Source organism: Nicotiana tabacum, chromosome 23 (genome assembly GCF_000715075.1).
Source record: "Nicotiana tabacum cultivar K326 chromosome 23, ASM71507v2, whole genome shotgun sequence".
Classification (NCBI taxonomy): domain Eukaryota; kingdom Viridiplantae; phylum Streptophyta; class Magnoliopsida; order Solanales; family Solanaceae; genus Nicotiana; species Nicotiana tabacum.
Genome location: NC_134102.1, coordinates 40306721 through 40320486, shown reverse-complemented (window position 1 = coordinate 40320486; position 13766 = coordinate 40306721). Strand labels below are relative to the sequence as shown.

The window sequence follows — 13766 nt, the reverse complement described above, 5'->3', positions numbered from 1 at the left end:
AAGTTGTGGTCGAGTAATTGATTAAAATTTGCAAAGCGAGGTAAGTTTCGTGGTTAACCTTGACTTGAGGGAATAAAACCCTTAAATTATTTGTTATATAAAATGCATGTGAACGACGTATAGACGAGATGACAAGTGTCTATACATCGTCAAATTAATTATTTGCCTGCTTACTTGAAAAATTATAAATTATTTTAAATCATGAATTAATTATTATAATAATTATTTCTCTCATATTCTTTGTCAAACATTAATTCTTGAATTCGTGCATTAATTGTTACATGCTATTTGAATTATGTGCCTTAATTGTTATTTGACATTTAGCATATTAAATATTAAACTGCCTATTTTCTCCCTGATTTCTATAATAATTTACTATTTGTCATTGTTTGTTTCATAATTAAATTATAATTATTGTATGCTTGTTGTCTTATAATTTATTATTAATTATTGCATTTATTGGGGAAATTTCTTCTATAAGAATTGGTAAATGGATATATTGAAGGATCGAGTTGCACGCCGCAACAGAATTGGTTGAAATGGATATATTGGAGGATCAGGTTGCACGCCGTAACAGACTTATTAAAAAGTCCATATTGGAGGATCGGGTTGCATGCCACAACAAACTTATTAAAAAGTCTATATTTGAGGATCGGGTTGCACACCGCAACAGACTTATATAAAAGTCAATATTGGGGGATCAGATTGTACGCCGCAACAACCTTATTTAAAAGTCTATATATATACTTGATTGAAATAAATATAAGACAGACTTGATTAAAAAAAAATATTGGGAGAGTGGGTTGCACGCTGCAACAGAATTGAATATGAATATATTGTGAGAGCAGGTTGCACGCTACAACGGAAATTGATAGAATTGATAATTGGTTATGACTGCTGAGTTGGCTTCAATTATTATAAATGAGTTACCTGATTTATTTCTATTATTTGTTGTTGTTACTAATATTGCGTACAGGTTAATGTAAGTAACCCGCCTTAGCCTCGTCACTACTTCGCCGAGGTTAGGCTCAGCATTTACCAGTAGATGAGGTCGGTTGTACTGATACTACACTCTGCACTTCTTGTGCAGATTTCGGAGTTGGTCCCAGCGGCGTACCGTAGACTTGCTCGGATTATAGCTACTCAGAGGAGACTTGAGGTATAACTGCATGGCGTCTGCAGTTCTAAAGTCCCCGTCTACTTTACTTTAGCTGTGTGTTTATTTCCAGACATCTTTATTTTATTCAGATATTTATTTGTATTTATTCTAGAAGCTCGTGCACTTGTGACACCAAATTCTGGGATGGTATTTAGACACCGTTGTTCTTATGGATTAATCACTATATTTCATACCTTACTTCCGCGTTTATTTCTTTGTTATTAATAAATTTAAAGGTTGTTTAAAAATTAGTTAATATCATTCTAACGTTGGCTTGCCTAGCAAGTGAAATGTTAGGCGTCATCACGGTCCGAAGGTGGAAATTTCGGGTCGTGACATATTTAAAAAATAGCCATTTAACCCCCCTCCCCTCAACTTTATTTTAACCCCAAACTTTTTATAATTATACTTTTCCCTATTTTTAACTATAAATACCCCCTCATTCTTTTATTTTTCTTACAAAATCATCAATCTATCACAATCTCTCTCTAATTTTCTTCTATAATTGCTACTATTGCTTACTTTATTGTTATAATTTGTGAAAAAATTGTGAAGTTAGTGAATTGAAGTCTTCAAGTCTTCAACGATAATCAATTTTCAATAAATTGTTCCTCAATTCGGTAAACTCGTTCCAACTCTTAAGTTTTAATATTATAGTTTTGTTTATTTTATTTATTTTCTATTACTTGATTAATTAAGATGGCTTCCTTAAAAAAACTTTTTGGTAACAATAAGGAAAAATCCAAGAGTGACGAATCTAGTGGTCAATCTGTTCCTCCTCTATTGCCCCGGCCCGGGACCGTTTAGCCCGGGACCATGAGTTCGTAGGCCCGGTCCCGGACCGGTTCCTACAAAAAGATCATTTGGCCCGGGACCGTTTGGCCCGTTTAATTTGGGACCAGTTCGGGATCGGGACCGGGACCGTTTGGACCGGCCCACATGCCAACCTTATTACAGTATAATATATAATGTAATAACTATTAAAATTTGGTCTTTTTAGAGTTTTTTTAAAATTTTTATTGAGTTCTTTTTCAACTTTTCAATGGAGTTCTCATATTTTTTCAACTTTTCTCATAAACCAAAATATTTAGTTTGAAATATTTGATTGGAGGTTGTGGCTAAAGTTTGAGTCAATTTGGTAAAAATTCTGGAGTATATTTTTTGAAATTTAGGTTGAAATTGAGTTGAATTAGCCAAGAAGACCAATTTGTATTATATACCAAAATAATATTGTATATACCAAGACCAATTTGTACTATATACCAAAATAACATACTATATACCATTTTGGTATATAATATTTAATTCAATAGTGTATAATTTATTAAAACAGTATACTATTACAGTATATGGTATAATGTAACAATATAGTTAAATTTGATAATATTTTAATTTTTCAAAAACAAATGTTTAATGGGTCATTTTTTAATTTTCTAACAGGGTTCTCGATATTATATACCCCGTTCGTATATGATATATATCATCTAAATGCTATAGTATACTGCAATAATATACTTAAACTGCTACTAATATATTATTTTTGATATACTATATGCTAAAGTAAGTTATTCCCTAATAATTAATATATAAAAATATAAATAAAAAAAATAAAGGAGCCAAAAATGTGTGCAGAATTAGATTATGAAAAAAGAAAATAAAAAATAATTTGAAATAATAATAAATAAAATTAAAAAAGAAAAATAAAATGAAAGCAAAAAAGAGAAGAGAAACCAGTTATAATGTATAAGTTGTTATAATAATTGAATATAAAAAAAATATATTATACCAGTTATATTAAAAAAGGTGAATAAATATTTACTATATCAGTTATCTTTTCTTATTGTATAAATAAAGAAGAATAATAAAAATAGCAAAAATATAAAATAAGATTATGAAGAAAGAGAAAAATAAAAGAAAAAAGGAGTTAAATGAAATTAGAAAAGAGAACAAGAAATTAAAAAAATAAAAATAAAAATAAATAAATGAAAAGGAGCTAAAATTGAGTGAGAAATTAAATTATGATAATAATAATAATAATATGATCTGGGCCAAAAAATAAATAAACAGAAAAGGAGAAAAATAAAAAAATAAGAAGAAAACGAGAAAAAAGAAAAAGAGAAAAGAAAGAAAAAAGAAAAGAAGTAGAAAAAAAAAAGGAGAAAAAAGAGGAAATTACCCACAAAAGCTATCATGGGTAGAAAAAGTAATTAGTTTAATGGATAAAAAAATAAATAGATAGTGAAGGAAAAATAATTTTATTTTTGTGGGTAATTGTGTCATTCATCCAATTTTATCCAACAAACTGGCCAATAAGGAATAATTGGTAAATGGGCCTGAATATGACACTGGGCTTTAGGGCAAATCACACTCGAATTTAACAGATCCTTTCGTCTCGGATTCTAGGGTTTGGTTCCGCTTCTGCGTCTCTCTCAGGGTACTACTGTAACTCGTCAAAATGGTAATCTCTCTTTTACACTTCTACAAGCAAATTCAGACTTATTAATTTCTATAGATTTTTTAGAAATACTCGTCAAAATCTTTATTAATCACGAAACATCCAAATTCGTTCGCTTTACTGTTATGATTTTGTGAACCACTCATATTTTACCAATAATTTCAGAACTTCGAAGTTTGAACTGGTTCATTTCTACGAGTATAAATAAATGACAAATCGTCGAAGGTGCAATGGGCGTATCATTTTAAATGATACTTCAGTGTCGCGATACGATCAGTATCAAAGCTAGTCAAATTGTGATGAATCTTTGAAGTAATGCCTTATTAGTTTGGGATCGATGCGTAATTGATTGACTGCTTGTGGAAAGACTTCTTCTCTTCCAGTTTATCTGACACACCTTTTCTTTTAGCTCGTTTAGAAAAGATAAACACTTTTAAGCTTTGAAACAATTAACTTTTACACTTCTCATTTTAATGTGATGCTTTAATAATCACACAAATATTATGACATGTTTAGACCATAACTTTTAAAAGTTTTATAGCGACACAAATGTCATGATATGTTTTAAAACACAAGTTTCAAAAGTATTCATTTCCTTTTTAAATTCCGTGCCGATTCAAACAATAACAACAACAACAAGGCCGGTGAAATCCCACAAGTGAGGTTTGGGGAGGGTGGAGTGTACGCAGACCTTACCCTACCTACTGAAGGTAGAGAGGTTGTTTCCGAAAGACCCCGGTTCAAAAGAAGTGAAAATGAAGCAATAAACAGATAGTAGCAACAACCAGGTAAGTAGACATGAGAACAAATGAAGATACGTGGAACAACAGATATCTAAGAATACGACACTATAAAAATAGATTCAGTCTTGCTGGAAATGATGACACAATATGAAATAGCAAGGGGCTATACATAGAAAAATACAAGACTAGGACTAATACTACTGGGATGCCTAGACGAAACTCTAGACTGCATGTCAACCCACAACCCTAATTCTCGACCTCCACACCCTTCTATCGAGGGTTATGTCCTCGGTAAGCTGAAGTAGTGCCATGTTCTGCCTAATCACCTCACCCCAGGACTTCTTAGGCCTCACTTTACCCCTCCTCTGACCCGCCATGGTCAACCTCTCACACCTTCTAACTGGGGCATCGGGGTCTCTCCTCTTCACATGCTCGAACCATCTCAGCCTCGATTCCCGCAACTTATCTTCTATAGGAGCCACGCCCACCTTGTCTCTAATATACTCATTCCTAATCTTATCTCTCCTGGTATGTCCACACATCCATCTCAACATTCTCATTTTCGCTACTTTCAACTTCTGAACATGAGATTTCTTGACTGACCAACACTTGGTTCCATACGACATGGCCGCTCTATCTACCACTTTATAGAACTTGCTTAAGTCTAGGTGGCACATTCTTCTCACACAAAACATCAGAAGCGAGCCTCCATTTCATTCATCCCGCTCCAATTCGGTGTGCGACATCCTCGTCGATCTCCCCGTTACCCTGTATCACAGACCCAAGATATTTGAAATTATTTCTCCTGGGGATGACTTGTGTATCTAGCTTCACATCCACTTCTGCTTCATGAGCCCCAATACTAAACTTACATTCCAAGTACTCTGTCTTCGTCATGCTCAACTTGAAACCTTTAGACTTCAGGGTCTGTCTCCACACCTCTAGCCTAGCATTAACCTCACAATGCGTCTCATCAATCAGCACTATGTCATCTGCAAATAACATACACCATGACACCTCTTCTTGAATGTGTCGCGTCAACATATCCATCGCCAGGGCAAATAAAAATGGGCTAAGAGCTGATCCTTGATGCAACCCTATCTCCACGGGGAAATAGTGCCGATTCAAACTATGTCATTTAAATTATAATAGAGGGAGTACATTATTAGTTTGGGGTTGAGACGTAGTTGATTGACATTGATTTGATTGACTAATAAAGAAGTCAATTAGAAATGTGGTTGATCGTATGGAAACTGCTACGAGATATGGAAATTAGATGGTAAAACTTACTCGTACTCGGTGTACATCGAACCTTATCAACTTACCACGAAGTGATAATATGCGTTAATTAACAATGGTTAAGTAAAAGAAGTCTATATGCAAACACATATCATGTATCTATTGGTTTGGTATAAACACCGGGAGAGCCTAAGTTTCTACCAAGTTAACTTTGTTTGAGATGCTAACTGGGGTTTTTTCTTGAGGGAAATATAGCTAGGATCCAGCTTGTGATGCATCTTGTATCGTTTCAATTTTTGTACATAGTTGGTCCTCACGCTAGTCCACCTGTTATCTATTTAATATGTGTGGGGACTCGAAATCATTTAGTGGAGGCTCAAGCATGTCTTCAATGTTTAAATTCCTTTATGGTGATTGGTTCCAACATGTAATCAGGATTGTTGGAAAAAGATTGTGTACAGTTTACCACGACATTAGCTGTTATACCTTGGATTGCTTGTGTTTGAAAAAGGTTATGGGGAAGGAGAGGCTTATAAATTATGGGCATGGCTCTGTATTTTGTTGTTGCGTGGGTGGAACAGTTTACTGAGTTGGAAAGATTTGTCAAAGACTCAAACCGTCGGTATCACGGGTTGCTACTGTTTTTCCAGTAAATTTAATGTCTTAGCATGTAGTGTTTCAATACATTGTTTTGGAGACGCTGCTCTGATTTCTGCATTGTATTCTTTCCTTCTCGTTTTAGTTTGATACACTTGTTAAATAACATTTTCCTGATATATGTAGACCAAGAGAACCAAGAAGGCCGGTATTGTCGGGAAGTATGGTATGTCTCTAAAATGCTATTGTACTTGTGTCATTATGGAAAGTTAAATATGTTTAAGAGAATTGTATGAAATTTCCGAGTTGAAGCTCAGAGCCGATAAACATGGATTTTCACCAAATTGCATATAGATTTGTCCATAACCATGCATTGGAGACCACAAACTGAATTCCCTAAGAGTTTGCTGTAAAAACATAGTTTCCATATCTGCATGTAGATTAGTCATTCTACATCTAATTCATAGCTTTGTATAATGTTTGTGTTTTTTCAGGTACCCGTTATGGTGCTAGTTTGAGGAAGCAGATTAAGAAGATGGAGGTCAGTCAGCACAGCAAGTATTTCTGTGAGTTCTGTGGAAAGGTACAGCTTTGCTTATATATTATTTGATAGTTTTCTAGACCGTGTATTCATAGTTGCATTGATAATAATGTTAATTAGATTCTGGCATTGTAGTACGCTGTGAAGAGGAAGGCTGTTGGTATTTGGGGTTGCAAAGATTGTGGCAAAGTCAAAGCAGGGGGTGCCTACACATTGAAGTAATCTTTATCTGAACTGATTGCTTCTATGTTTCTTGTGTTAAGCAAGCTTTTAGGTACTAATGACTTCGCTTCTTTTGCAGCACTGCGAGCGCTGTGACTGTTAGGAGCACCATTCGAAGGCTTAGGGAGCAGACAGAGAGTTAGAGGCCCAGTTTTGTTCTTCTGGTATTTAATTTGGAGATACTTTTACTGTTTAATGCGACATGTGAGCTTGTATTAAATGTTTCATCTTGCCAGTAGTGATGCATTTTGTCCTGATGTTTTTATTATCTAAAAGAATGTGTTGGTGTTCTGAAATATTTGGTTTTTTGTTAACATCTGAAAACTATTCTTAGACTCATCAAATGTTCATTCCTGATTCCTTTCTGGAAGGTGGAAGGTGAATTATTCTTGTTTATTTAATTTGAATTCTGATGGCCTTCAAGAAGATAATGTACTCCATGAACTGTCATATCATTCCTTATTTTCTCGCTTGAGCAATCTGTCCAAAGTGGACAGGTTGGTTTGTTACATATGGTATCAGAGCCACTTCGCGTGCAACCTTGAACTGGGATGGGGCAAACCTCAGAGAGGACCCTGAGTTCCTAAAGGGAGTGTATGTGACACCCTAGGCGAATCCCACATCGACAAAGCACGGAAGAGATGCTGGGTATATAAGTAAACAAACCTTAGACCCTAGTGACGCATTCTAAAGGGATTTGGCATTTACATGCTTAACATTTTCCTATAGTCTACTTCTGACAAAAATCTCATTACCTCCATGATAATTCAAAACTTGAAAGTAGTTATTACATACTACCTACTCGAAACTGCCAAATAATGTGTAAGAAAACAAAAGGTAATGTAGTATGTTTAAATCCTCAACCGCACCCCCAGAGAATAGTCATCCAAATATTAGTAAGGATGATTAAACAGCTCCATGATTTTGGCCACAGACACAAAGACTAGGTTTTCTATATTCTTTTCTTTTTCCGTTTCATTGACACTTCCACAAATTCTCAAGTCACTAATACACAAAATGCCAGTTGGATTGAGATTATATCTGGACACCAGCACTCAGATTTTACTACTAGCTAAATATACAAAACAGCTGAAGGAAAAAGGTAGCTAGCGGACAGCATCATCCATTTAAACCATTAACAAGACCATGATGCAGCAGCTTGAAGATTTGCCCAACTTTAGACAAGGCGAAACTCTAGCGGACTATACGACCAGCTTCCCCTTGTGGCACTGGAGGTAATAACAAGAGAGTCATCATGAACAAATTAAGAGGGTATTTTAAGGACGAATTCCCTAGCAGCTGTCTGTGAAAATGAAAATGGATGACCACTTCATGCTTAAACTGATAACATTCAGTTGAACATTGGAAGGTCATCACTGTTCCTCCGATGATGCATTTGCTTTTGCACAGCTTTCACCGCAGCTACTCTAGCTGCATTGGCTGCTCTGTTGGCTGCTGCAACTGCCCTGTTCACTCTCTCATCAACCTTAGTCACATCGTAGGCCCTCTTTGCTGCTCGTCGTGCCTCCTGATTATAACATGGAAAAGCAACCAGCGTTTGGTCAAATTAAACCTGCATTTTCCTTTACTGAACCTAATCTTTTAGAGTGTCGGATTAAAGAATAAAATGACTAGGACAAGTAGTCCATCTCTCAGTTTATATTCTTGGGAAAAACTTGAATTACTAATTACGTCAGTATATAATCCTTTAAAAGTCAACTTGACTGTCCTATAGATAACACTGTAAGTGAATTATGGGCTGGCAAAGAAGATCTGAGCAGCCAAGAAAACTAATGCTACCCTTTTTCCATATCTAATTTACCTGTACAGCATTTAGTACTTTGGAGTGGTAAACAGCAACAGGAGATACAGAATAGGAGGTATTATGTGTGCTTGGAATGTCGAGGACCCCATTTTGCCAATGACCAGACTGGGTTTCCCCATTCCTAAAAGTATACATCCCAAGCCCTTGCCTCCTTCCCTCATGCCAGGCTCCTTCATACCGATGCCCATTTGCAAAACAATATACTCCAAAACCATGCATCTTATCAGTAAAATATTCTCCAGCATAAGTATCTCCATTCCTTTATTGAAAAGATAAAATCAAGTCAATGGCAGGAAAAAAACAAAAAAAAACATATTACTCTACATTTAGTTTAAATGTCATTTCATCACTCTACCAGTTAACAGATCACACTCTACCGCAAACTGAAGGGTTCTTCAGATAAAAACTACGCATGAGTCTCAATTATTCGTTTTTTCAGCTTTATTGGTAATAAATATATCTTACTCAAAAGTTTCAAGCGTAAGATATAGGCATACAGCCACAGTCAATGACAATTTTAAAGCACTTACAATCACTAAAATGAGAAAGAAGCTCTTCGAAATAATTATGATGTTTCAACTGACCACTTCAACCTTTCAGCTTGATCCAAATATACCACTTAAAACATGGATCTCTTAGACTCACAGAATGGAATTAATTGTCAAGAAATGTGGACGCGGACGTTTCTATGGTGTAAGTATCCCAATGTACTATAGGTATTTCCTTTTCATGGTGCTATAAGAAATCTGGAAATGTGCCTTCACACACACCCTACAAAAAGTGGAATTTACCAGTGTCGCTTTTCCTTAAGTCGCACAATATACCTCCTAGGACTGATAATTAATTTAGCAATTGAAATTACATAAATAAATGAAGTTGCTGGGGCAAACAAATTCAGAAAGGAACTTCACGAAATCTTTTTATAAAAAACAGAAACGCCAAACAATTGCTATTCCTTGAAATGGTCGCGCTCTTTCTGTCTTTGACTTATACTTAGTTGATTATGCATCTTCTAGAACCATACATGCGGTACTATGAGATGATCCATCAGCAATTAGTTTCTCCAAAGGGAAAAGAACTGTTCTATTTATCTACTCAGAAGTAAACATATAAAGGTTGTTCCCTTTCAGTTACACCAAAATGATCATTTAACTATTCTCCTGCTTCTTTTAACAAACCACCTAAGTTCAGAAAAGAACAACCATGCAAATAGAAATTTATACAGTGACATCCAGTAAAAAAAAGTTACCCTTCACTCCATTGATACCTAAAGCAACAAGCATAACGAATATCATCGTCATCCTCTAATCATGATAATAATTAATAAGAATTTCAAGCTCACATGATCTGCTTTACATAAGATATGATCCACAAAACAGCAATAACTAAAATCAAATTTACAGCAATAACTATGCATATACTAACACATATGGACATTGTGAAACATCTCATACCCAATAAGATTTAACAGGATTACTTCAATTTGCTGATGAAAAGATGCCACCAAATTCAACCAAGGCAAAATTAACACACGAAAATACGAAACCGAAAAACATCAATGACTACAAATTACCTGAAGTGGTAATGTCCAAGGCCATGCTTAACTCCCCACTTAAATTCACCAACATACCTGCTCCCATCCTCACAAGTATGAACTCCACACCCATGACTTTGTCCATTAGACCATTCCCCAGCATATACATCACCTGTATAAAACCTATAAACCCCAAATCCATGCCTAAGTCCTTGCCTATATTGTCCCCTATATCTGCTCCCCCTTGCCCATGTTTCAACCCCATAACCATCATACTTCCCATCAACCCAATCCCCTTCATATCTCCCACTCATGTAATAGTAATAAACCCCACTTCCACTACACTTCCCTTTATGAAACTCCCCCTCAAACACATCACCATTACTGTATGCCTGCACATAACAACCTGAAGTATTTACCTTTTTATCAATTCTTGGCCTTGACCCTATTGACCAAAACACTGGTAAAGCATTCTTGGACACTTGTTTTGATGAAAAAATCTTAATTGGAGGCAAAGACTTAGCCAAGAATAAACGAATTGAGGGGAATCTTGGAAGTGCTAAATTCAGTGTAAACAAAAGGGCTGCTGAAAAAGCAAAAGCAGAAAGAAAATCCAAAAAGAAAGAATTTTTTGGACGTGAAACCAAGAAACAGAAGAACAGAAGAGAAAAAATGAGTATGAGCCGAATATGGCAGGGGTAGAAATGGAAATTGCTCAAGTTTCTACATGGGTGTTGACCCTTTACAGAGGAAAATTGATATTTGTGAAGAGAATTGGATAAAGTTGGAGTCTTTATGAGAGATTTTGAAGGGTTGTTTGATGAAACTCCCAAAAGGGGTCTTTTATGTGGGGTGGTTTTGGTGGTAGGGGTGGTGGTGGGGGTAGGGGAAATTGCGTCATTATTATCATTATCAATGAAAACTTGAATAGCAGTATGATCCTGATATCCAGGTGAAGAAGAAGGTGACACAGAAGATGCGAAAATCAAAGGTTGGGGACCAGAGTTGAAATTATGGGAATTTGAAGGGTGTTTCTGATGAAGAGAAGATGAAGAAGAAACAAGGGGCGCTGTACGATTGAAATCGGAAGAGATGCAGCAAATGCTTTCTTTTCCAATTTGCACTTCAGATTTCTTCTGATGCATTACCTATAAATAACACCAACCAAAAAAAGGGAGAAGAATCTTTCTTATCTACAAACTTTACTCTCCAAATTCACCAAAAATTCTTCCTTTTTCTCGTTTGAAATTATGTTTCCAAAATTGGGTTGGTTCTTTCTTGAAAAAAAATTTCTTCCCTAAAGGCTGAAGGTAATATTCTTCTATACAAAAAGATATAGAATTGTGTTTATAGATATATATGTTGGAAGTGAAAATAGTAATGGGAGGAGAAGTTTTTTGAGTTAAAAAAGGTGAGGGGTACTGGGGTGGGGTAGAGCGGGAGGTGGGGTGAAGGAGATTTCTGAATTCTGCGTGTGGAGAAAAATCAGTTTAAAACCAGAGGCGGACGGGTTCTTGTGACAACAACTTATCAAGAAGTAAAAGAGCCCGTTTGGATTAACTTATTTATACACGTGCTGAAATTGATAATAAGTTGTTGCAGTATTTGATAAAAAAAGTGATGATAAGCTCTTTTCTGTTAAAATGACTTAAATAACCTAAGAATTGTTTACTCTTATAAGAACGTAATTTCTTCAAAATTTTAGATTCTAGATCGATTCAAATACAAAATATTATATTTGTCATTTAATTTTAAATACAAATGTGCTTAGATAACATAATTTTTATGATAAATATAATTTATTTTATGATGCGCATATAATCATAAGTTATAATAATTAATAAATTGACAACAGTTTCTCAGTAAAAAATAAACCTAAATAGGACAAAATATTTGAAGAGAAACAAACATTGTGTTCATTACCACAACACTTAGAAAGCAATACACCAAAAAATTAATATGTCCTCATTTATTACATACAGTTCAAAGATTAATACACAATTACATTGATACAAATATGCAAAGGAATAGAGGATTCGCTTATCTTAAATAGTCAATGAGAATTGAAGACTTGAAGAGGCCGGGGGGGGGGGGGGGGTTGTTAGGTTGAAAAAAATACTTGAGACAATGATTATCGATGTAAGAGTTTTGTTCTAAAAATGAATATTTTAAGGATAAAATAGTAAAAATTTTGGTCAAACTTAAAGTGCTTGTAAGCTAAAAAATTCATAAGTTGGGGGTGACTAGCTTATGGCTTTTGGCTTATTTTTGACTTATAAGTACTTTTAACTTTACCAAACGCGTAGATAAGCCGAAAAATGCTTATAAGCTAATTTGACCAGCTTATAAACTTAGCCAAACACCCTCAAAGTCTTAGAAACTAATACTACTAGTACAATTAAATGTACACTCCTTGTTTTGTCCATGAATCATGATGGCTCATTCTTATTGCTCAAAGTGTCATTACAATTTTTCTTTTCTTTTTTCACTCAGAAATTTATTGGCCTAAGTAATTTGGTTTGCATCGTATAAATAGTCTTTAAATGAGAAAACACTCTCCATTCCCGTGGATCGAATTCGAGGCTCTAATTAACACATCACTCTGTTAAGCCCAAATCCCTAATGATGATATCTAACATCGTCGGTTAGGTGATTCAACACAAAAGTACACAAGAGCAAGATAATTCATAACCAAGCCTCACAAAAAAATCATAAAATAAGTCAATACATTAGGCTAAACATAGAATAAGTGCGAAAATACTAGTAATACATATCCCTGACACTGGTAATATAAGTCATCCACTAAGACGGAATAATACAACTGCGTTCAAGTATGGCAGCTCATCACGAATTATGTCCTGCTAGTATCAGGAACAAAATCTGTACAAAAATATGCAGGCGTGTAGTATGAATACGAAAATCAACGTGTATCCAGTAAGCATACTGACTGACCTCAAAACATATAACAATATGCATAGACAGAGCATATGAACTGATGCGCTCTATCACGACTATGCAAATCCCATGCATGTATCAATGCATCGCTAACAACATTGTCACGGCTCAAACTCTCACCGGAGCCGTGACAACACCTAACACTGCTTGTTAGGCAAGCCAATAATTTCACAATAATAATAGAACTCAAATAATAGAACTTAATAATCCCAACAACGGTAATGTTATAAAATATCTAAAGATAGCATCAATAAGCAACTACAACCATCCACTGATCTGTTGTCAACAAATACATGATCACTACATAATCTCAAAATACAGAGTCAATCCTCAATACAAAACTGTTTGAATGGTAGAACATCGATAACAAAGACAAACAAAAGAGAACTTCAAGGTCTGCGAATGACATAACAGTTACCTTGTAGTCTCCACAAGCTGGTACCGATGCGAACTCTAGCAATCACCACGTTTAGAAGTACCTGAATTTGCACATAAA

At 35.1% G+C, this 13766-nt stretch overlaps 2 protein-coding genes across 2 annotated transcripts; one reads left to right on the top strand and one right to left on the bottom strand.

Annotated features, from left to right (window-relative positions):
- Nucleotides 1–3496: 3496 nt before the first annotated feature.
- Nucleotides 3497–7231, top strand: LOC107783422 (large ribosomal subunit protein eL43). The gene is made up of 5 exons (XM_016604388.2): nucleotides 3497–3617; nucleotides 6380–6419; nucleotides 6688–6776; nucleotides 6870–6952; nucleotides 7036–7231. Exons 1-5 carry the CDS (start codon nucleotides 3615–3617, stop codon nucleotides 7097–7099), a joined length of 279 nt encoding a protein of 92 aa, XP_016459874.1. The 5' UTR covers nucleotides 3497–3614; the 3' UTR covers nucleotides 7100–7231.
- A 647-nt stretch (nucleotides 7232–7878) lies between these two features.
- LOC107783424 (uncharacterized) lies at nucleotides 7879–11813 on the bottom strand. The gene is made up of 3 exons (XM_016604389.2): nucleotides 10355–11813; nucleotides 8779–9040; nucleotides 7879–8484 (listed from the first exon to the last, which is right to left on the bottom strand). Exons 1-3 carry the CDS (start codon nucleotides 11458–11460, stop codon nucleotides 8308–8310), a joined length of 1545 nt encoding a protein of 514 aa, XP_016459875.1. The 5' UTR covers nucleotides 11461–11813; the 3' UTR covers nucleotides 7879–8307.
- Between the last annotated feature and the right edge of the window lie 1953 nt (nucleotides 11814–13766).

Excerpts from the sequence above, each read along its gene's own strand:
- LOC107783422 (XM_016604388.2), top strand. Across the intron at positions 6,420-6,687 it reads CGGTATTGTCGGGAAGTATG|GTACCCGTTATGGTGCTAGT; the intron begins GTATGTCTCTAA and ends GTGTTTTTTCAG. Across the intron at positions 6,953-7,035 it reads GGGGGTGCCTACACATTGAA|CACTGCGAGCGCTGTGACTG; the intron begins GTAATCTTTATC and ends CTTCTTTTGCAG.
- LOC107783424 (XM_016604389.2), bottom strand. The coding sequence starts at position 11,460 with ATGCATCAGAAGAAATCTGAAGTGCAAATTGGAAAAGAAAGCATTTGC. Across the intron at positions 9,041-10,354 it reads CTTGGACATTACCACTTCAG|GAATGGAGATACTTATGCTG; the intron begins GTAATTTGTAGT and ends TTTTCAATAAAG. Across the intron at positions 8,485-8,778 it reads AAGTACTAAATGCTGTACAG|GAGGCACGACGAGCAGCAAA; the intron begins GTAAATTAGATA and ends TGTTATAATCAG.